Here is a 25515-nt window from a genome sequence, read left to right on the forward strand (position 1 = left end):
CAATAACAAAATCTTAGGTTTGTGTCTCGGGTCCTCCCTAGGTTGTAGCGCTTTGAGAAATGAGAAATGTGCTGTATAAATGTAAAGAATTATTATTATTAAAATGGTGTGAGGCCTTCAGAAACAGCCAGGGGAGCAGGCCTGAATCTCACTAACCTGCCTAGAGGAGGTACACCAGAAGGCAGTCTAGAGACAAAAGTTAAAAAAATATACTATGAAATATGTCAAAAAACACTTGCAATGTCCAGAAAAGGAATCGCTGTCAACCCTTACAGAGCAAGGCAATGAACAAACCTTTTAAAAGAAAGTCTTATTGGAGGAATAGGAAAAATACAACAAAATAAGCAAAAACAAGACCTGCCTAAACAGGCAATCCAAAGCAAATGAGACCAAATATAAAATTCACAGGAAAGTCCATGTAATATAAGTAAAAAATAGTTAATAGCCAGAGATCAAATTAAAAGAAAACACAATCCTCATAAATTCCATGAAAATCCAGCGGAGCACTTTGAAAACGAACCACTTTGGACTTTAATTCCCAGCCTGCTTTTACAGACCAAGGGGAGGTCCCTTAACATTGATGGATAGGTAGCTCTGCCTCTTGGGGCTTCACGAGCAATATACATAAAAGAACAACAAAACACACATAGGCACTACAAAATAGCGAAATAGTATAAAATTAAAGGACATAATTATTATAAAACTAATGGACAACAAAGAACAGTAATGAAAAGTGGACAAAAAAGATGAAAAGAATCAATTTAAACTTAAGCCGGGGGAGGAAAGTGAGACCAGAAGATAAGACATAATTTGTTAAACCTAACTAAATTTGCACCAAAGGTTCTGTCCTATCTGCGGTTATAACCCAAATTAGAAACCAAAAATGAAAATCAAGAAAATCAGAACAATATAGTATTTATCTAGAAAACACTGACCAAAACACACATAACCAAGATTCAAAGTTCTATCCACAATCTCGGCCAACCAGAATGCATGACCCTGACCTTAATGCTGTCACGTTGATGACGTCATGCACCACTCACTCGTGGTCAAAACACCACAACCATATACATGAAATTCCACAAGATGACAACACCCATAAAGAAACAATAATGGCAGTAGTCACCTGCAACATTAAGAAAAACACTTTGAAAGTGAAAATTAATTTTATATTTGGATTTCCTTATGTAAAAACACATGTATGAAGCAGGAAAATTTTGAATAAAATTTCAAAGAACTCAAATCATAGCAGCTGAAAGGTGATAGTCCAGTCTCATAGTATACAGTATACCAGTGTTTCCCAAACTCAGCCCTGTGTCCCCCCTCCCACCCGTGGCTGCAGGTTTTTGTTCCAACCAGCTTCTGTTTTTAATTGGACTCTTGGGTTAATTATGTGAATTGTTATTTCCCAAGTTCTGTGTTTTGGGAACAATATAGAAATTAGAAAACTAAGTTTGGTAAATATATATATATATATATATATATATATATATATATATATATATATATATATATATATATATATATATATATATATATATATATATATATATATATATATATATATATATATATATATATATATATATATATATATATTGTGAACGCTGGCCCGGACACATACAGACGGACATCGTAATCTCACCCAACACACGTTTATTTACAAGTATAATTATATTTACAAAGTTCAGTGCACGTCCCAGTGCCTCCAGCACTGATCCCCCAAAGTCCAGGCCACACAGTCAAAATGCCTCTCTGGCCGCCTACAGTCCTCTCTCCTCTCTTCCTTAAATAGGAACCCGGATGGGCTCCAGCTGCTTCCCGGCATTCCTCCGCAGACACGCCCCAGTGTGGCGGAAGTACTGGGCTCCAGGGTTTTTCAGGCACCGGGGCACCGCCTGGCGGTGGCCACGGGTCCCTACAGGGCTGGGCTTCCAAGCCCTTTACCCGTGGCCCCCAACATAACCAGGGTGGTCGCCCCTTCGTGGTCTGGAGAAGGTACAAGCCCTCCTCCGGTCCTCCTGGGCGTCCCGGCTGGATGCAACAATATATATATATATATATTGAAACATGCCAAGCAGTTATATGGTAATAATGTATTTTTTGTTCTTTTTAACAATATTTACATCTTGATTTTCATTCTAACTTTTCTGGGTGTTCTAATTGTTTAATTAATTAATTATTTACTAATTTGTGGGTCTGATGCTAAAGTAGTTTCAGCCTTTAATTATTCAGTGTTGTTTGCCTGGGTGTCTGCTCTGCTCATTTTTAATTGTCACTAATAAGATACAACAAAGAGGGAAAACTGCACAAAGAAAGGATAAAATATAATGAAATCAACAAAAGAGAGTTAAGCATTTAAATTTATAGAAAAAGCAGAAATATTTCTAAATGTCTTATACAAGAATGTAAAAATCATGCCAATGTGCTTTTCTGAATGTAGAATAACAGAAAAAAATACAAGCTAATTAAATGAGCTCAGTGTTATCAGGTGTTGTCACTGATTAGGAATCTGGTTGGAACAAAAACCTGCAGCCACAGTGTGCCCCCAGGACTGAGTTTGGGAAACACTGGTTTATACAAACAGTTTTAAATTTTTCTCTATGTTTATTTTTTATGTATTTCTGTGATTCTTTTCCTTTTCTTCTTAAGTGTTTTTCTACACATGGATTTTATTTTTGAAATTGGTTTTCTTCTCTAGTGTCATTTTCTGCATTTTAAGAATATTTTGAGCTTTGGTACACCACCTTTTTGGTATTCTTTACACAGCAAATGACACATAAGACACAAAGAATCAATATCCCAAAAAATAATGAAATTGTGCAATATATACAGTGAGTATTGCAAGTCTCAAAAGAAAAAAACTAACAAGAACAATTATTGTATATCATCCATAAAAATGCTCACAGGAAGAAACTTCACAACAACACAGTCCCCAAAAATCCACAAAAATATTTACAAAGAAAAAAAATCAGTGCATATACAAAAACACAAAAAGTGCACCACAAATGCAGATAATATAAACACCTCCACCAAATGTTATGTAGATATTTACAATTACATAGTAATTATATAGTAGATATTTACATTTACAGAATGAAAATGTGTACAAAAATAGGTACAAAGCCTCTATGCTTGATGTACTTTTAAGTCTGAGCTACACCAAACACTCACCACTATGTCTTGGTCAAAAAAAGAGATGACCCCTCCAGGCAGGAAGTGCAATTTATACTCAGCGTCATTTTGCCGACCAATCCTGGAGTTCTATGTCACCCTCTAACCAAACATGGCTAACACAGGAATGTTCACACTTCACATCTGTCTTTGCAAGGCTTGCATTAAAACATAAGTGATTTTGCGGTTGTGCGAGCATGCGCTCTCACTGACGTTATGGCTCGAGCACTCTCAAACTCCATACTGAAGGTAAGTTAATATCTTTCTTTAAGCCTATGATTAGGTGACAAAGCAAAAGCTATGCCTAACTTTACTTATTTTTCAAGTGAGTGGAAGTTAAATCTAGCTTATCCATCTTTAATAATGTGGCATCTCACACATCATCAGTTATGCAACATAAATGTGCTGAAACACAAAGAGTAATGAAAATAGAATAAAATCATCAACATCTTAACAAAAAAGCCATAAACAAGTTTTAATAATAAGTTCTAAAAAAACTGGAAGATAAAAAATATTTTAAAACCCTAAATGTGGAACAAACTGTTTATAGATCATGGCACAATGAATGGACAGGTGCTCTGTTTCAGTTTTTACATGAATCAAGCTAGTCTGATCCAAGCTGCAATTAAAGATTGTCTGCTTCTGCTTATGGTTACTGGCTGTTTGTTTGAGCAACTAACCAATGTATGTACAGTCAGGTGTTTTTCTGTAGTTAATAATTTTTATTTTTTAATTATGATGGCCATTTGACTTGGTTCTCATTTGAGATTCCCTTTGAGATTCTCCCTTGTTACGATACTTTGACTTCTGAATGACCTCCTGATTACTGCTGCTGATAATGAATGATCTACCATTTGATCAATACCACATGAAAGACATATTCAGTGCAGCAAAGATCATAAGGATGAAAAATGATATTTTTTGTTCTCCCAGTTAAACCATAAACTTATTTTGACAGTTTTGTTTATTTCATTTGAGGCATATTGGTTAAAGACTTATGTCTGTGGTGTCATTTAGTGATTCTTGACGTTGACCACGCTCCTTTTGTTGGTAGGGTTTCCTTTTGTGTGTCCAAACCACAATCACTTGACATATATTTATTATAATTATTTGGAAATGGCTTGTACACTCTTATGCTAAATATTTAATGAAAATATGCACCATTATTGAAAGCTTGATTTTAGAAAATTCTGTCACCATCATCATCTCTAGACTTTGGCATTTCTCACTTTCTGGCTTGTTTTATTGTTTCTGTCAGTTTACTTTGCCTCCAAGCTTTTATTCCTTGCTTTTTTTGCCTAGTCCTTGCATAGTTGTTTACTCTCCCTGGCTTATCAGTCTTCATCTTTTCCGACCACACCCATTCTAGTCCCTGAGCTGCCCCTGACCTTAACTAAATCAACAAAAACATTAACATTGCTGTGAGTGTCAGTTGCCCATATGCTCAGAGAAGTCCTTTGTGACTAAATACTGTTGCATCTTATCTTGAAGCATATCATTAGCATGGAAGTAAAGGTGAAGACTTTGCCTGACAGGGTGTAATCCAGTAACAAACTGAGTATGCCTGCTTAATAAAAATATTCACAGATGTGAAACAAATCAGAAATTTCTAACACTACGCTGTGTCCCACCACTACAATAAGCTAATGAGAAGATGCACACATTGAGGCTTAGCTTAGAATGTTTTTACTGATAAGCTTTTAGCCAAAGCATTGCAGGATGTAAAGAGATCGTTTCACCTTTAATCCTCCAAAAATCTAATTATGTTGTGTTTTTAAATTGCAAATATATCTACAATGTGTGGACGCTAGAGGTGCTGTTGCCCCGTTAAACCCACCAGACAGATGTCCAAAACACACGTTTAAAACACCAAGAAGATTTTTTAATAATATTTCTTCAAAAATAGTGCACAAAGCACCACACACTCCACTATTCTCTAATAAATCAATAACAATAATCAATAATAAACAATAACAAATCCTCCACTCCCAGCAGCTCTGTCACACTTTTTCCCAACTCGGATCAATCTGCTGGGTTTCCCATAGTTCCATGACCCGGAAGTATTCCTTCTCCGGGTCAAACGCCTTCTTCAAATATCCTGGAAGTACTGCGGGCTTCCATTCTCGTGACTCCGAAGTACTTCCGGGTTAGTGTCACCGTAATAGTTCCCGGGGTCTTGGTGAGTTCCCCCTGGCGGCACCCACAGTACCTAACAGGGCTGAAGAAATGGACTCCATGTCCCATGCTGCCCTGCGGGAATCCTGGGAGCCATTTCCGTCCAGGGGAGCTGCCATCTAGCGTCCCGGGCGATGTAGTGCCCTGAAAAGGCTCTTTTTTTCAGTTGAGGGACGTCAAGGCCAGACTGAAATGCTGGCCATCCATCACAAATGTTTTGTCTTTCCAACTGCCAAACAATAATCTTGTTTAACAAGCTAACAGATATATGGTCAGACTCAGTGGACAGTCTACTTTATTGATAAAATTCACAATTAAATATGACTCCTATTACCTTCACATTTGCATTTATTTGCTTAGTAAACACTTTTATCCAGAGCCACTTACAAACCATATGGCTGTATGGCTGGTAGGCTTTTTGGGAAACAAGAATTACAAGACAAGTTTACAAATTGATCACCACCAGTGAAGAGTTCCAGACCAAAATACAAAAGTGTAACATCTACTAACAGACAGAAATTCACCAAACAAGAAACTCTTCAAATGCCTCATAAACACATTAAAGGGAGTCAGATGTTTGAATGGACGTGAACAGCTTGTTCCACCAGATAGGATCTACAAACAAAGAGAGTCTGGATTGAAATTGGATGCCACATAGAGATGGCATCACCAGGTGGCATTCGTTAACAGATCTGAGTGGTGGAGATGGAATGTAGGACACCTATCAAGTGTCTCCGTATATATAGGCGCTGACCAATTGACTACTGTATAGGCAAGTATCAAGGATTTGGGCATAATACTCACTGCTGCCATGATCCAATGTAGTGATTTGAGGAGTGACATGTGTCCACTTAAGTTGGTTGAACACTAGACGTACCACTGCATTTTGAGCCATCTACAGAGACTTGTTCCAACATGCCAGTACTCCTTCCAGCAGAGATATGAGGTAATCCAGGAATTACAAGACCAAAGCCTGGATTTGGAGTTGTGCCACATATTCTGTTATATTGTCTGATCTTGTTATGTTGTATAAAGCAAATCTGCAAGACCAAGAAACCACAGCAACCTGGTCCTGGAAGGACAGCTATTCATTAATCATCACCTTAAGGTTCCATATAGTCTTGGCAAGTGTTATCAATAATGGCCCTAGATGAACAGAGATGGAGTACTGAATAAGACACATGATTTGGGAAAACAAGAAAGTTAATTGTTGCCAGGCTGAGTTGGAGTTGATGTTCCTTCATTAAGGCTGCAATATCAGTGAGACATGCAGAGATTTTAGCTGATACCATGTGGTTCTCCAGAGGAAACAACAGGTGTAGTAGTGTAATATTGGTATAGCACTTACTTTATAAGAAAAACCATAGGACATGATAAGGCCTAGTGAGGAGGTGTAAAGAGAGATGAGGAGGCGGCTCAGCACAGATCCTAGGGGCATTTCTGTGCTTGCTTGGAGTGCTCTAGAAATGCCTGCTGACAAATAAGCCTTTCTTGGTTTTGTCTCCTTCCCTTAATATACAGAGAAAGACTACATGCATTAATCCATTTTTTATAGCTACTCATCACTTTGACTGCATTAATGCAACCTGCAAAATGGATACCTTTATAACACACATGTTATGGCAGTTTAAAACAAACATTGTGATGGAAAATAATATGTGTTGGACATGTGATTTATTCATGCATGAGAATCAATCTGTTTACAGTGAGACAAGATTCAGTTGCTAAAAACCTAACCTTGAATTCAAGCATCTCTAACCCACATTAACAAGTTAATATATTAGCTTAAAGAAGGGCTCCTACTATGTCTGTCAGACTGTTTAAGATTGCCCATTTGACAGTTCACATACCATTTTTCAGATTGATTAAATCAGCAAAGTTTTACCACATTGTCACTCTACTATTGGTAACAATCACAATTATTTTCATGAATCAGTGGTGGCAATGATTCTTTAAAGATGTTTTAGTTCTTCAAGCAACAAAGCAATGCAGCCCACCTCACTCACAGAGACAGTGACAGATGTGAGAGCTTTGAGAATCAAAATGCGAGTGATTCTCAAAATAGTGGGACTAGACTCAGAGCCCCCAACATGGGATGCCAGTTCTTCTCCTGAAGCTCTTGAAAACCTAAAATACACTGAAAGATGTATGTTCTATATATATTAGCATACCTATTTGTCCAGCCGTGCATGTTTTAAATCAATTTTGTGCTTAGCAAATTCTTTGGAAGGCAAGAACCTTGGAGTAAAAACACACACATTTTTTCAATGTGGGAGAAAAAGTATCAATATTACCATGGCCATGGAAAGAAGGCACGTACCGCACCCAGAGATTTCCCTGACCAAGAATCAAATCCAAGTCCAGGAATTCATGAAACAGCAGTATAAACTGCTGTGCTTATTTGCTACCCCATCCCAACAACGTTTTGTACAAATTTGGTTTTCTATGGCTTCCTGAGAACCTCGTGCCATGTGGTCTCCTTTAGAACTTCTCATACAGCTTTCAAAACATACAGTATATTTACAAATTTATTCAACTGAACATTCAGTGAATCATCAGTTCTCACGTCATGACATTCTCAATTTATTTTCAAAGGACGCTGACATGCACAAATTGTTGATTATACTCAGTCTTCTTAGAACTTGATATTAAAGTTGTATTCAGGGTAAGTTAATCAGTGCTGAATCTTGAAATTGAGAAGGTCAATGGTGGTAATACTAAGCATGAGATTTAAATGTCACAAAGGGAAACCCCTTAAATAATATGTGAGGTAATGAATATAAATGTTTTATTTTTAACTGCAACACATTCAGCTCAAACATAATGATCCTAATCTGCATTATACGATATGATACAGAGAGTATGGACTGTAAACAGGTTAGTTTTCTTTGAATTTCGTGAAGTACAGTCAGACAAGAACATTTTCTATCATATATTATGGTGTAATTGGCCCTTTTTACAAAATTTCAGAAGTGACGCATTGTCAATACCTTGTCTGTTTCCAGTTAATTAGCCAGTAACAGATTGTGTTTATTCTACTTTGCTAATTTCACTTCCAGTAATCAATTTTTACAATGTAAGAAGTATTAAAAAAAAAACCTACACAACAATACAAGGAAACTGGTCAAAGACTATACACTTCATGGAGGAATTCCTTTATAAATTACTAATGTAGGTTTGTTAACTTTCATATACCAGTAGGCTAACAGTTTCAGCTAAACTGTTTTAATATTTGACGTTAGCTCAGTTTTCGACATATGTCAGTAAATTGTAATATGGAATAAACAAGGTAAATAAGATGTAACCTTATAAAATAACTATATTTTGTATATTTACATAGTGACCATTTATCGTGCTACTGTATCAAAAGTTTTTCATGTTTGTTTTATGTGAGTTATTAAAATTCCTAACATGAAACATTAAGATGTGCAGCATTTATAACTTATATTATTAGTCAGAAAAAAATGAATCTAGTCACATTGCAGTTGTATATACTGACCATAAAAAGGTGCTACTGCGTAGTTGTGTTCTGTTGAGAAGAGACATCAGTGCAGACTCTGAAACTTTAACTTCAAGGCAAGCATTTGCCTTTTAAAAAGTTGATTCCAATGTCAGTATGACTCCAATCTTGTCTGAGCTATAAATACACATCATCAGTATTAGGGCAGTATGCCATCTTTATTTTAAGCACCAGCAACAAGCGTAAATGCCATCATTGCATATAAAAAAATGAGGTCCTTGATGTCTTATGATCACTTAGATCCATTTTTTTTTCACTATGTTTCACTGGTGGGAAAGTTGTTGAAATTCATACAAGGTTGTTTTTGTTTAGTATTTGAACACAGAGGGGCATCACCTTCAAGAATCTGCCATTCCTTAGGATAACTGAAAGCAATATTACCCATCAGCAAAGCCCCCTGGAAAAAAAATACAGAAGTATGTAAAGGGCTAATTATTTATCTTGAAATATATTGTTTTTAAGCTTGCACTATGAGCCCAGGCTTTCCAGAGTTATTCAGCCCAAACAGTGAAAAACTGGCATGAAAAGTCCAATAGCATTTTATCCCTTAAAGGTGTTCATTCATTACTGGAAACCTTAGGTGTGCTCCTTCCACTGTGTGGAATATAAACTAGCAGCAAGATACCCTTAACAACATTACAGGCCTCCGGGCAAAGCAGTGCACTGGGGCTCCTACCTACAAAACCATTCAGCAAGTCACAACATACATAGATTAGCATGGGGCCCCTATGCTCGTCGGGCAACTGCCAAGCGTGCCCATGCGTTAAGACGGCCCTGAAGATGCCATGCTTCCAAAAAGCTCAGAGTCATGGTGTCGGAAGAACAGATACGTAAAAAATATTTTTTTCAGTTCTTTGCCGGCCTCACATTGTGCAGCAAATACTAGGGTTCTTGGTAATTAGTGGTCACGCAGTGTATGTAGTCTACATGTTCTGTCAGTGTTACTGAGGATTCACTTTTTTCACTCAGTTCAAAACTTGAGGTTTTGCTGTTTCCATTTAGGTAATTCATAGGCAAACATTTTGTTACGAGGAGAGGTGGTTGCAAGGCACTAATTTTACTTGACATTTAAATTTACTTAGCTGTATTTTGTAGGATGAAGATGATGTCAGAGGGTATCACAATGATCTGATGCTAATCTAGACAGACCAGGAACCAGCATCCCATTGTTTGATTCATTGTTTGTGGTGTAAAAGATGCATGAACTTTCATGCTTAGCCATTAGCAAATAATGAACAGATGTTATCAGAGAGAACTCTGAACTCAGATAAGAAAATTCTAGTATGGGCCTACCAGAATTTTCATGCTAAAAATGCTACTGGGGACTTTGTATTTTATTTTTAAAGTTATATAGAAAAGCTGTCACCTTTTTTGAATCATCCCTTAATGTATTACTGAAAATCATAAAAAAAGGATTTGGAATATGACAAGGAGAAAAACAATAACGGATGCTGAATTAAAGATATAATGATTCCTGTAATGGTTTGCTAACTAAAGCATAAGAAATCTCCTTTAAGTTTTTTTATTTCCTAACCATCTGTGCCAAACAAGCATTATATATATTAAAATGTTCAAATGTATCTTAAATGAAAGGAAATGGATCGTATCAGTCTTGATCTTTACAACCTTTAGGGTCTAATTTTAAAATTTTGACACAGGCCCTTCAAAATGTTTCACTTCAGCATCTCTGAGTGGAATCTGAGATGGGAAAAGGGATCTAAGACATGATTTAGCAGTTTACTCCCAATATTTGCTCTGAAATTTTACGCCACATTTCGAAGCCGAGCTGAGAAGTTTCCCAAGCCCTGGGTCTCTGGACTAATGTACGACATGCAGGCTAAAGCTGGAGGATCAGCACCACCCCTGAAGCCAGACAGCTTCCATCCTTTTAGAAAGGTTTTTTTTTTAAGTCTCGAGTTTTGTATGCCAAGACAAAGGCAAACTACTAAATTGGCAAAATCTGGAAAGGCACTTTTAAAATCAATTGTTTAGTATGCAAACTCATTGACATTCTAAATAGCTTGGCTACAAGTTCCCACTTTTCTGTTAAAAGCCTGGGAAACCACATCTTTGCAGTCCACGTTTATAACCACTACAGGGTAGAGTATAAGATGCTATCCTAATTACAGTTAAATGCACAAAATGCCAACATGGCATAAAATTCCTCTCATCTCCTCTGTTAAAGTTTCTGCAGTGTCTACAGTACACTTTTGCAGGAATTACAGCTGTAACTGAAAAATAATTCTAAACATTTTGGTCTAGAAAATTTCCAGAATTACAGTTTATGTGTATCAATCATTACCGTTATTAGCAAAAAGATATATTAATATCTTAAATAGATTAATTTTATTCAGACCATCCAACATATAATATACTGAAATCAACATCACTGTGTATATTCAATAACTTGATTCTGTTTATTTTAATTTACTGAAGCCCTCAGCTTAATAGCCATTATAAGTGCACTTCTTAAAATAAATGCTTTGAGGACTTGTGATTGTGCAACATATTTATCATATTCCATAATTCTGTGAATTCATGATGCCAAACACCAGCTTATTGGCTCTAAAGCCCGTAGGGAAATATGAACTAAAACAGCCCCATTTACAAGGGCAAAGAACATAATTTCAATACCTGTGCATGAAATGAAACCAGAGAATGTGCAAAATCTGAAAGGGGGAAAAAGCCAAACATTACAGTCAACGACGCCAATAAGTCAGGAAGGGCACATTTGAAATGCACTGTGCTCATTCTATAATCTTACACACATAAAATAAATGTGTTTACAAATGAAACCATTTCTAGAGTCACTTGTATGCATATGACAAATATAATTTAGGTATTAATTTGATTCTTACAGAATACAAAAATGTCTATTGATCATTACTCTTAAGGGCATTAAAATGGTACAAATGATAAAAGCTTTGTTATATATTCATAATTTTCTTGATGACATCTAAACTTATTTTCAGCAAAATACCCATGACATTACCTTCGACTGGATTAAGTGGATTTAAGAATTGTGTCATATTACAACTGCTACTGCATCTCTTGGAGAAAAAAAAATTACAAATGCATTCATTACTTTACTTGACTTGGTTATTGAAGTAAATGGTTGTGGGACGCCATGCTAAAGTTTATAGTCACTGCATTGAGTGGAGATAAAATTAATAATTTGCATTTAATTATTACAGTATTTGTAAATAATGCAAACAAAGTATTGCATATTGTGATGATGTGGATGTGTTTGCAATCAAAGGTATTAAATATAAGAAAAAAATATTTACCTGAATGATATTACCTTATCATATAGTATAGTATAGTATAGTATAGTATAGTATAGTATAGTATAGTATAGTATAGTATAGTATAAAGCTTGAATATGCTAAATCCAGTTCAGGGTCACTGGGGCAACTGCTTATTTCAGCAGCACTGGGGTGCAAGGCAGGAGCCATACTTGGGTAGAGTGGCAGTCTCATACAAGACACATCCACACACCCATCCACATTCACTAATGTAGGGTAAATTGATAGAATCAAATCTGAAGCACCCACACAGCGAGAGAGCGAAAACAGACTCTACAGTGTGGTTATTACACCCAGCACTGTGATGCCAGGAGGCAGCAGTGCTGTGTGGCACTCTGCCCAAAAATAGCATAGTATAGTATAGTACAGTATAGTATTAGAAATATATTTAATGTTATGTTCTGTTAAACCACCTAATGATCCATATTTCACTATGGTGAACCAGACCCTTGTAAGAACCAAACCTATTGGAAGCCACTGCATCAAAGAGAAAATTCACAAACACAGCTGCTGTGACATTGAGCTCATGAATTTGAGATGTAGGAGGACACTAGAATGCAACACTCCGATTTACTCAGCCGCAATCTCTCAGATTAGTTCAGTTTACAGCCAGTAGATAGCAGAGCATGCAAGAGAAATTGACTACTCAGAGAAAAACATGACACAGAACATTTAAACACCACACAGACAGTGTGCAGTTAGGCAGCGTCACTAAACAGGGCATTACTACATGTTTAGCACTGCTGCTGTTCCCACTATGTGCAGACATTCTCATTGTGAAATGACTACATTTAAATGGAAATAAATAAATAACAACAATCCGGTTCTTACTGCTTGATGAATATGTACAGAAAGGAAAAAAATTAATTAAGCTTTGCTTAACTCAACAGCATGTAAAATCCATATATTAAAATATTTGCTTGGCTTTTTAGAAAATGTTACCAATAAAATTGATGGTAGAAAAATAATTTAAATTACATATCCATTTATAAACAACTCTCCACAGTATTAAAAGAATTTGTACTGAGAAGACTGTTTATTGTAATGAACATTTCAGCACGGCATAAATTTAGAAACAAATAAGCGCCAAAATATGTTTGAACAGGACACTTTACCTTCAAAGACATTTGTCCCAGTGAGCAATTGAAAGTGAAAGATGTGATTACCAGAAAGACTGCCAAGCTAATCAAGCTTGTTTTTTTTTAATTATTCTGTGGGGTTATGACCCAAGATGGCAGCTGGCTGATGTACTTACACTTCGCAAATATGCATTTAAACCAGGAAGTTGCTGGAATTCTTAATTAATATTTTTGAATCATGAAGTGTTTCGTCCGTGGGCTGTAATCGAAAGGCTAAATATCTTTATGCTGTACATCTGGAAAATCATTTTCTCTGAAGTTTTTCCATTAACTTTTCGTGAACAGGAGTCGAGTAACTGTTTTGCAATTAAATCACTGTTTGTTTATATTTTTGCAATATGTTTATTAAATCCTTCAAATCTAAAATGTTCTCTTCAATTCCTTATTTCATATTATTCCAATAACTATTTCAGCACCAGTAACTGTTAACGTAACTGATTAATTTTGTTTCAGTCTTAAATGTTTCAATTATTTAACTGCTTGTAAACACATAATACACTTCTTTGTGTAGTATAATTAAGAATAAAGTAATATAGTAATAGTTATTAGTGTATAACTGTACGAGCTGCTTCATAGCCCAGCTAATTTATTCTGGTTATTTATTTATTTATTTATTTATTTATTTATTTATTTATTTATTTTTACATTTCTGTACTTTCTTTTAAAAAATCTCAGCTCTTGTCAATACATAATTTTACATACAGTCGTGATTAAATAACAAATTCAAAGAAAAATGTAGTAAATAAAAAGAAAAATATATGAACACAGTCTCATTAATCTCTGTGAATTCCCATCCATATTCTTTAAGGAATTCATTATGTGTTACTTTCATTCGAGCGTCCGGCAAATACTAAGAGCAGAACTACTGTATATGGGTCGTAACTAGTACGCAGTTTATTTCGTAAAAAGATGTATGCAAAATGAAATGTAATAAATGTATCACAAATTGCCAGTACGGTTGTAGCGATGCTGCCTTCGGTGTCCAAAGTCTTGAGTTTAAATGCTGGCCCGGCCACCATCTCGGTGCAATTTGCCTATTTTACCATAGTTTATTGGGAGGATAATTTTTCGTGGGTGCTCTGCTTTCCACCCACTGTTCAATCGTAAAGCTATCTTGATCTGGCACGAGTGGTGTGTGTGACTTCCCTGATACGAACAGGTGCCCAGTTATGACTTACCTTGTGACTTATGCTATAGAATTGGGGTGAGTGGAAGAATTAGCTTAGTTTATACAATGCCATTATAATAATAATAATAATAATAATAATAATAATAATAATAATAATAATAATGTGTCTTTCTGCTAAAGCTGCAGTTCAACTTCGGGCTGACTCAAAAAAATGTACACGATTTGGATTCATACGATCGCACATTCCAACTGTACAGCTTTAACTAAAAAGAAAGAAAGAAAGAAAGAAAGAAAGAAAGAAAGAAAGAAAGAAAGAAAGAAAGAAAGAAGAAGCATAACGCTTGTATTCGCATTTCATGTACATTCAAAGGGCAAGTTTAATTATCAGGAGAGGTAAAACGTATTGAATAAAAGGTAAATACGAGTTTATCTTTGATATTGCTTTTTGAAACAGTACCGACAGCAGGTGTTTAATTATTTAAGCATTTTATGGTTTTTATGGTTATAAAACAATTGTGTCTCCGCACAGTAAACGGAATGCTGAAAAGTATTCCTAGTAAAGGAATATGGGGTCATCAAAGTCCAAGCTGTTTGAAAATAAACGAGGCTTAGCAGACTATGCTGTTATGATTAGAAAACTCGGAAATTATTTCGGTAATAATATGAAAGGCACAGAGACGCAGGTGCGTGTAAGGTGTGCTCTCTCTCTTTCTCTCTCTCTCTCTCTCTCTCTCTCTCTCTCTCTCTGCTTTGCTCTTCATTCTATGTTTCAAAGTGCAGGTGCACGTTTGGCAGATCCACATTCTTACGAAGCTGAGATCTTGGGCGCTTTTATCTATTTCATGCCACCGCCTTCTATCTATAAAAGTAGTACCTGGCAATGGTTTTCTCTAACCACTAACTCATCATAAGAATCACAATTTTCAAGTACGCTTAACCACCGCATCCTGCCGATGAAGCACACACACGCGCGCGCACACACATATAATGTACGGGTGGGTGTGTACGAGTTTAAATTACTGTTACGTATCATGAATTTCGATAAGGCGTGCATGTAAAGTTTATGTTTTCTACTATTGAAAACTGTAATTGCACATCTAGTAATAAATGATGCGGTCTAAAACAATCTATTTGGCATTTCGCAGTAGAAATTTGTAGTAATTATCAAAAATACGCTTCAAATGCTTTGTCAGGAATGGAAAGGAATCATAAAATAATTTAAGTGCATTTTTACAACAAGAATTAGAACTTGTTGCATAGTAAAAACTTATAACAAGCCATTTCATACAGCGATCATTCTATTTTAAATAAACGACCGACTCCTCTCGTCTACCAAGGCAGCCCATTTAGCGATGAAGATACTGTTATCAGACGTTGAAATAGTTCGGTGTTCTGCTTAGACCACAAAGTGGTTAAGACGTGAATATGTTAAATAAATACATTCAAATGTAAATAAACTGAAAATTGTGGACCAGACCTGGACTCGGTTCCAATATAGCCTTATGTATTTTTTAAAAAATAAATCAAGAGCTCTAATTAACATGGCTAGAAGATAGGATTACTGACTGATTCGACGTTTGGGGGGTTTGACATAATACAAACAAACAATTTTACAAGTTCCAGAAGTCTGAATTTCCTCCTATAGAAACAAGGCAGTATGCAGGCTGCTAGGATGGGGGGTGGGATGGAGAGGGACGGGGGGCAAAGCCGACATCTGTAAACTATTAGCAGTGAAACTTCAGGTAGCCTAGGAAAGCACATATGCTGCCCACATTACACCTAAAATTACATTTCCACAACTTTACTTACCCAAATAAACAATTACACACTACATACATTAGCTCGAAACTACAAAAACACAGAGCAAGAACAGGTACAGAAACGGAGGTTTATTTTCTGTTCAGTCCTTTGTGGGATTTAAATGCATTGCTCCAATAAATTCGACTTTATTTAAAGAAAATGGATTAGTCCAAGCAGCACTGTCGGACGAAATGTGCTTTTTAAAATGTATGATAATTCTTAATCCCACACATTTTATGAAGCTACTGGCCTCTAATCCAGTCTATACATAAATCACACGCCTTTAAAAATGTCTAACAGTTAAATTGCATCACAATGTGCTCTATAATAAAAACAGGCACACGTGGCTTTGTATTCGATAAAAACAAATGACAAAAATAAGGGAAATGGTAAGAAAATAACGGAGGAACAGAAGTGAAGCAAATGCTGATTCTGCATTTAATCAATGCTTACACTTAAAACGTACTTTTCCATGTTTGTTTAAAATACATTTGATGGGAAAAAATTAAGAGTCCTGTGAGTGATAAGGCAGCTTTGCTTTCATTCCAAGTCCCCCTTTTTATTCTTGTGACTATAATACTGAAAGTGCTTATTAGCCAGGAAAGCATTATATATAGAGGAATTAACCTATGTGCATAAAAATCCATTGGTTTGAAAAATGTACTTTCCGTAATGTATAATGCGGATTAAGAAATTATGTGGTTGTGTATAATAAAAATGAAGTACATTCTAAGCACATTTTTAAAATGTTTGTACGTATTTGATACTTTTACATTCACCTACTACAGCTGATTTTACGTTATGTTATTTTGTATGCCAGAATTAACATTTAAAGCGGGTTAATTGCACGCTGTAAGAGTTCATTTATCTCGGTGATTGCTGTGTATCAGTGTCTAAAGTATGCTGCATAATGGGTCTTGGGAGTCACAGATAGCATCAACTGTATCTGATTTAAGGTGAACTCTTCTAATGTACGCATATAATTTCAGACTACAAGATTGGATGTACTAAAGAATAAACACGGGGGATATTTTTTCTTGGGACGATATAACTATGGTTATTGAAAACGAACGAATGAGTTAAGAAGTATCTGCTCTTTGAAATAATCGTTGATTGATTATGTTCGTCTCATCTGTAATGAAGAAAAACCGTACATTGCCGAGACTGGAATACAAAAAGCGTGTATTCATGTATAACACATTTTTCAAGGCAATATATGTAGTCAACTAAATGAAACAAATCAATACCTTCAAAATCCGTTATATCTATACTACCCACCGTCACATTATAAACATTTTACACGCCCACAAACAAAGTTTTAAAAGCGCATATTCGCTTAGAAGGACAAATTTTGGAAGGAGGGTGAAAACATCGGGGTTGGGAGTACACTTGCGACAGGGGACGTGTGGGGGGCTCAGCATTTTGAAAATCAGTGCTTCAAATAAAATAAGCCATCAGTGTAATAGACATTTATCCAAGTCTGAACAGCAAAAGTACAAGCTCTGATTTTTATTACTATTACAACAATGAAAATTATTATTATTATTATTATTATTATTATTATTATTATTATTATTATACGTAATTCCAGTCTAATTTGTACTTGTATTATAAGATGTGTGCCTCAGTTAAACACCTAGTATCATATGCCTATTACAAGAAGGCGATTATCAGCTATACTGCCATTTCACCAATAAACGTGAACCACACGAGCACTCCTTGCACTCATTGGATTGCGGCAACAGAACGGACAGTCGCTGAATGGCGCTCCAAAGTGTGGCCCACAGAAATGTGCGACGTGGAGGTGACACGCTCTTCTAGTCATTTCACGTTCGTGATGCTACACTACCTGCTACGAAGGAAAGCAGATTTATTTGGTGAACCCCACAAGACGATTTATTTTTCGCATAATAAAATAATTAATCAATTTACTAGTATGTCCTATAAGAAATGTTAGCGTTTCTTTTATAATTGTCCATGCATTAAACACACATCTTGTGATTTTTATTTTTTCGTACAATTTATTCATAATTTTAGCAGTTTCCAAGAAATTATTGATTATATGCGGAATTATCAGAAACTATTCGTAATGAAAACTGGGAAGAAACAGTGGGCGTGACAGGAAATTAAGCATTTTAATGTTTAAACAGCCAATTGCATTTCGGGAGTATTTACAAGCAGGAGATGTATTACTAATTTGAGATTAAACAAATAAATAATAAATCATTAGAGGCGATTCATCCAAATTTATATAGTTGTGTAAAAATCCTGTACTCTTGAGTGCAAAAGTGTATTGTTTACTAGACAGAAGGAACAAATCCAAAACCAAAGTTGGACGCTAAATGCGTGAACAATCAACGCCTTCACAGTCGATAATATTAGTTTTAAGTGACCTCTCATTAATCTTGATAACAGAAACGCATTTTTACACTCATATTAATTATGTACAAAATAACTTTGAAAATCCGTTACTCGGAAAATAATGAGTTTAAAGTTAATTAATCATTCAAACCTAATTATTTACATCATTTTAACAAATGTATTCTTTACAGTATTCCAATCTTTGCGTTTCACGTTAGCTCCCATCTGTAAGCTGTGGCTGTGTGCGCAAATGTGAATTCCGCTGTGTACTGCTCTCCCGTCCGGGCTTGGTTCTTCGTTTGTGTCAGTTTTAACCGGGCTAGTTTCCGACCTCTGGTACAAATTCCACACTACTCTGAGATTCACACAAACGGCCAGCCATTTAAATCAGAACACGAAAAAGAACAGTCGGTTTGAATTCAACGATTCTTCTGTTAACAATGCAACAATCGTACACTAGAGACGTGCAGATAAATGAATTTATTAGAAACACTCAGATGGCACTTCGATTTTAAGCAAAATGACCGAAAAAGGCAGGAAAAGGGATTCGTATTTAAAATACATAGTCATAAAGAATGAAAATGTGGATAGAAAACTTCTAAAATCTATATAATAAAATTCACCCAAATCAAGATTAGTTTGTGTTGTTAAAAAAATCTCAAATGAAAACGTGCTTGGAAATAGTTATAAGCGAATAGTTAGACTCGCACACTTTAAATTTCAACTTGAACGAAAGAAGTTCCTGGACTGTTGTCGCCCCCCTACGGTTAGTGCGAGTAATTATTCAAACTCAATGCACGGCAATGGAACTTAGTCGATCCGGGCACATATCAAATATTTATTAAAAAATAAATATAATATAATTATACTTTCTTGTGCCTGGGTTAAGATTCCAAAAACATAATATAACAACACCAACAGTAAATGCAAGGTTTTGTTTTACGCGGAATCGCTTGGTGCGATATGCTTTGTTTATTTACTTCCCTCGGGCAGAAATGGGCGCAGTGCAGAAAATGGTGAATGCAGACAGCAATGAAAATTTCTATAGAGTTCATGAATAGTCTGTAGAATATCTTAAGTAAAACGTAAATTATGAGGTTGGCAGAGACACGACTAGAGACGTTTTTGCTCCTGCTGTGTGAACTAGAACAAAATGACAACGAGGATTAAAGGCAACGCAAGGTGCTGACACTAGAACGGTCGGCATTACGTGGGCAAATCACAAGTAGGCAATCGATCTCTCTCAGAGTCTCTTTTTCGCCTGTCATAATGTAATTATATATTATTCAAGCAATGGTGGAACACGAACAATTTTAACTGATAATACACACTTTAAAAAAAAATCCATTTAGGTTTTATTGTTATGCTGGAATTGTCTGAAATACGATATTTTTTAAATATGCATCAGGCAAAAATTAAAACATTTATATACATATAAAAACTTTTAAAATAAGATCGATGAATCAAGGTAAGCACAGTGTCAAGGTAGCTCTTTGTTTCATGTAAACAGCGAACATACTCTTTTTAGGTCTGTGTTACTTTCACTAGAGTATGTCTCGAGTAATAAGGCAGCGGGTACTTCAGTCGTAACTCTTCTTTTTTTTCCAAGACAAAATAGGTGCAAGTAGTAAATCCTATGAAACTTTGTCTTCTCCAGCAATCTCAGGTTCCATCTCCTCCCAGTTTTGTTGTGCTAACCAATCAGCGTTTTAAACACACCCACCACTCTGGCGAAAGAGCTTGAAAGCCTGCTACACTATTTATTCGAAATCTCCCGACAGAACTAGTCAGAAATCTCGCAGACAACTTGGAAATAAAGTAAAAGGAGCTTATTTTTTTCTCCAGCAAGATTTGACTTTAAATATTCACCGAAACGCTTGTTTCATTTAAAGAAAACAGTTCGTACCGCACGTGTATCTTCAAACTCGTTTCATATTCAGACAGCTGCTTTAAATATTTTTTTTTTTTTGCAGCTAAGAGAATTAACTTCATCACGCGGCAGTGCATGTCTGACAGCTTTATTAGCTGTTACCAATACTGAAGACGTCTAGCTTTTATTTCTTCGAAGCATTGTCTTGTTGCCCCGAGCTGCATTTCCCGGTTCCATTCGGGAGCGCTCCATTCAGGCAGGGCGAGGTTTTACTCGATTGCATTTTTTCCCGCTGATTTTTGTCAGTACCCGATCTTTCGTATGAATCTACTCGATCCCTTCATGAAGATGACAGACGAGCAGGAGAAGTGTCTTTCAGACGCCCCCAGTCCGAGCATGTCTGAGGATTCCGCTGGGTCCCCCTGTCCGTCTGGTTCCGGATCCGATACAGAGAACACCCGACCGACGGAGAACAACGTCATGGGCCCGGATGGCCAGAGGTCCGATTTCAAGAAAGATACAGAGGACGACAAATTCCCCGTTTGTATCAGGGAGGCGGTGTCCCAGGTGCTGAAGGGCTACGACTGGACCCTGGTGCCAATGCCTGTCAGGGTGAACGGATCAAGCAAAAACAAGCCACATGTGAAAAGACCGATGAATGCTTTTATGGTGTGGGCTCAAGCTGCACGACGGAAACTGGCTGACCAGTATCCCCATTTGCACAACGCGGAGCTCAGTAAAACGCTTGGAAAACTCTGGAGGTAAGCTGGCCTTTTTTCACCTATTGGGTCCAACTGATTATCGGAAAGGGTTTGTTTGCGTTTTTGGTATCAAAACATTTTTGCTTTACTATCTTTGGCCTCTCCAAGTTTAATAAAATAATGTCCGCCTCTGTGTAAGTGCCAATAACAAGAGATTTCTGTATGTTGTTGTAAATTAATATAATGGCGAAAAGTTGTATTTATGAAGGAGTGGAATTGTTACGTTGCATTAAAGAGTAAAGCCGCAACACCTCTCGTAAATGCCGACTAACTGGCCTCTGTAATTGTACAGTATATTGAAGTTCATCAGTACGAAATACATAATTTGATTGCGCTCTTGAAATTCCAAGACTCGTATAGGTTAACAACGAGCCACTTTCTGTGCCACAAAATATTATTTTACAATTGTACTACTGTGTCATTGAGAAAATTCTGTCGCAGCCATCCTATAAACGAGACAACTAGTGTATGATCAGCCACTGGAAGGCGTTGTCTTTAAGTTTATATTCCCTGCTCGCTTTTCAAAACCAACTTGGCAGCTGTTTAAGTGCTGCTGTTGCTGAATGTGTGTGTGTGTGTGCGTGTGTGTCCATGTGCACTGTGGGGTGCTACTGTGTAATTTTGCCAGCGCACTGCACAACTTTGTAGTACTGTCGGTTGTTCCAGAAGTAATTATAATAAGAGAAGAGAATTAACCAATACATTCCAACCCAAAAGACTAGTTGTTAAGCTAGAATGTAGAGACGCAGTTGTGCTTTGCTGACTGACTGACCGATTGTCTTTTCTTGCTTAGATTGCTTAACGAAGTAGAAAAGCGTCCTTTTGTCGAAGAGGCAGAGCGACTGAGAGTACAGCACAAGAAGGATCATCCCGATTACAAGTATCAGCCCAGGAGGAGAAAGTCAGTGAAAAATGGGCAAAATGAGCCGGAAGACACAGCGGAGCAAACCCACATCTCACCCAATGCCATCTTCAAAGCCCTGCAGCAAGTGGACTCCCCGCACTCGGCCTCTAGTATGAGCGAGGTGCACTCTCCAGGCGAGCACTCGGGTGAGTCCGTTAGCTATACTGCGCATTGAGATTGCGATTGCATTCCAATTAAATATAGATTTGAACATTTAGAGCTTCACTTGTTGACAGTCAAGAGAGTTTAGCTAAAAGTCGAGCATGCCAAGTTTAGTGCATTATAAAAAAAAAAAAAAAGGTAAAACAAAACGAATTGTTTTGACGTGTCCTCAAATGTGCCTCGACGTGTGAGATTTATTTGGATCATGAAAATGGGGAAACTGGATTTAGATGGTTATATACCATAATGCCTTTCAAAGATTAATTTAATCAAATCCGGTGTAGATCGGATTATCTCCTGAACAGAATGTTGATTTTAAAAAGAGTTGATTTATGCCAATCATTAATTTTCATTTCCAAAGAAATGAATGTATGTTTAAGATTACAAAGTTACCTTTTTGGAAGAAGGTGGAGACCACTTAAGTTTAATGTTTATGTTTCCAGGCTTTAAAACATTCCTTGACATTTTTAAAGCAGTCTTTACCCTTGCTAGTTTATATTTCAAAATGTACAGCATGCATTTATTCTCCAAGCGCATTTGTTAATGAAGGACAATGTTTAGCACACATCTTGTAGATGTAACTGCTGCAAAATAAATAAATAAATGCTTTTCATTCTCTAGTTAGTCTTTACCCTTTCCAATGAAAATTGAAACTGTTTTTCTTTATTATGTTTACATTCACTAAACAAATATGGCTTCATTTTTATTTTTTAGGTCAATCCCAAGGGCCCCCCACACCTCCCACTACTCCAAAAACCGACGTGCAGCCTGGAAAAGCTGATCTAAAACGCGAGGGGCGCCCTCTGCAGGAGGGAAGTGGCAGGCAGCCCCACATTGACTTCAGAGACGTTGACATTGGGGAGCTGAGCAGCGATGTCATCTCCAATATTGAGGCATTCGACGTTAATGAGTTTGACCAATATCTGCCACCAAATGGTCACCCCGGAGTCCCTGTCACCACCTCAACACATGGCCAGAGTGGACAGTCCGTCTACACTGGTAGTTATGGCATCAGCAGCACCTCTATCAGCCAGACAGCAGGCGTTGCAGGACATAACTGGATGTCCAAACAGCAGCAACCCCAGCAGCAGCAGCAGCCACAGCCACAACAACACTCCATGACTACCCTTAGCACTGAACAAAGCCAGGGGCAACAGAGAACAACACACATCAAGACCGAGCAGCTGAGTCCAAGTCACTACAGTGAGCAGCAGCACTCACCACAGCAGATCAACTACGGCACCTTCAACATGCAGCATTTCACCCCATCGTATCCCAGCATCACCCGCTCCCAGTATGACTATTCAGACCACCAGAGTGCGAACTCTTATTACAGTCACGCTGCAAGTCAAGGCTCAAGCCTGTACTCAACGTTCACTTACATGAGCCCCACACAGCGGCCCATGTATACTCCCATTGCAGATACTACAGGGGTCCCTTCTATTCCACAGACCCACAGCCCTCAGCACTGGGAACAGCCTGTCTACACACAACTCACTCGGCCTTAAGAGACTTTGAAACCTGCACACAGTGACTGTTATTCCCGTGGCCGGCTGAATTCACAGAAAGAAACTGGAGAAGCTATGTATCACCGTTCAGTGTCAACCGAGTTCTAAAAAGAAAGTATTTCAGAGGAAACTTTGAAAAGCGGGACTTAGAGTGAAACCGAGAAAAAAAAAATTAAAAAGGCAATGTGAAAAGGTTTGAACTTTCTGAACAGTTTACTCAGTGCCTTTTTGTCTGGACTTGTAATTAATCATTTTTTAGCCATAAAAGGGTCCTCTGTGAGGACATATGAATTTGAAATATTTTAGTATGTACTGTGTATGTTTACTTTTTCTGCAGTCTATTTTTTTGGGATTTTAAACATATTTGTAGAGAAAAAGAAAAGCTCTTATTTTTTCAAATAATCTATAAACCACTTCTGGTAGTGCTGTCCGCTATAGCTTTTTCTTTTGGTGATATGACATATTTTTGTACAGGATAAAAAAATATATATCATTTTCTTTTTACTTCGTCTAGCAATAATGTACCATGCTTTTGTAACTTTTGTAGCTCCACTGAAATTGAAAAGAGATTCCCTACATACCGAAAAAGGTACCCCAACTAGAAAAAAACACAAGTTTTTGTAGCCATATAAGAAAAGATTTAGCGCTGTACTTTCAAGAGCAGAATGTGTGAAAAATAAACGGGAAATCCCTTTTACTGCCCTTAATTCCTTCTTGATTCTTTTCAAATGACTACAATGAGTTCTTGCGGAAGATATTTCACCGCACCAACAGTGCCTACGATCCGTGCATTTGAGACCCAGATGAAATTTTCTCCACTTCCCATACCCTGACATGCCACACCAGTGCTACACTGGCCAGAAGCCCCAGCTGATACATTACTCACTGCTTGACAACATCTGCTAAACAGGTCCAGGAAATGGCCTTTGACACTTGAAGATCTTACAGGTCACCACCACAGTCACTTCATTCTTTCAGTCTTATGTTATCTCTGCACCATTCCCTACCCCGAACGTTTGTTAAGTTATTTATTAGTATTAATTTTATTTTAAAATAAATATTTGCATTTTATTCCTTTTAATACAGCTGTGTACAACTAATTAATATTTTAGTTTACAAAAAGACAAAAAAATTTGAAGCTGTTATTGGAAGGTTATGTTTTTATCTAAAAAGATGGTGCAAATTAAAACCATTGTTTATTTATCAATTGTATGATTTGTTTGTTATTAAAAAAAGTGTTTTTTAATCTTGCATTTAGCTGTGTACAGATGTGTTTTAATTTTAATAAATCTTTATTAAATGTAAAAGTATAAAAAGGAAAGATCAACTGGAAAGATTCTCTCTTATTCTTCCAAATGTAACGCATCACTTACTTGTTCTGATTTTCAGCTCTTGGGACTATTAGTCAAAATGAACTTTGAAAAAAAAAAGAGCAACACTAATTGGGCCTGTTACTAATTGTTCCATATAAAATAATTTGTTGGCTGCATTGTAAAGATTTCTTTTCTTTATAAGCACAGCATATTTTTTCCATTTAAAATAGGGTATATTGTTTCCTGCTTTTTTTATATATATATTTTATTACTGGCTTCTGAAAATTCTGTATGCAACTGAACAAAGCGTTTTGTTTTTCTCTAGGTACGTTTAACACGTTGTTGCCTTTTTTGTATAATGTTGTTTGCAATAAAAGCAAAATTGTATTAAAAT

The 25515-nt window shown here is 36.7% G+C and overlaps 1 protein-coding gene across 1 annotated transcript; it reads left to right on the forward strand.

The window, feature by feature from the left end:
• Positions 1–20368: 20368 nt before the first annotated feature.
• Positions 20369–25306, forward strand: sox9a (SRY-box transcription factor 9a). The gene is made up of 3 exons (XM_039739455.1): positions 20369–21234; positions 22028–22284; positions 23015–25306. Exons 1-3 carry the CDS (start codon positions 20795–20797, stop codon positions 23806–23808), a joined length of 1491 nt encoding a protein of 496 aa, XP_039595389.1. The 5' UTR covers positions 20369–20794; the 3' UTR covers positions 23809–25306.
• The last annotated feature ends 209 nt before the right edge of the window (positions 25307–25515 follow it).

This window comes from Polypterus senegalus, chromosome 17 (genome assembly GCF_016835505.1).
Source record: "Polypterus senegalus isolate Bchr_013 chromosome 17, ASM1683550v1, whole genome shotgun sequence".
NCBI lineage: Eukaryota > Metazoa > Chordata > Cladistia > Polypteriformes > Polypteridae > Polypterus > Polypterus senegalus.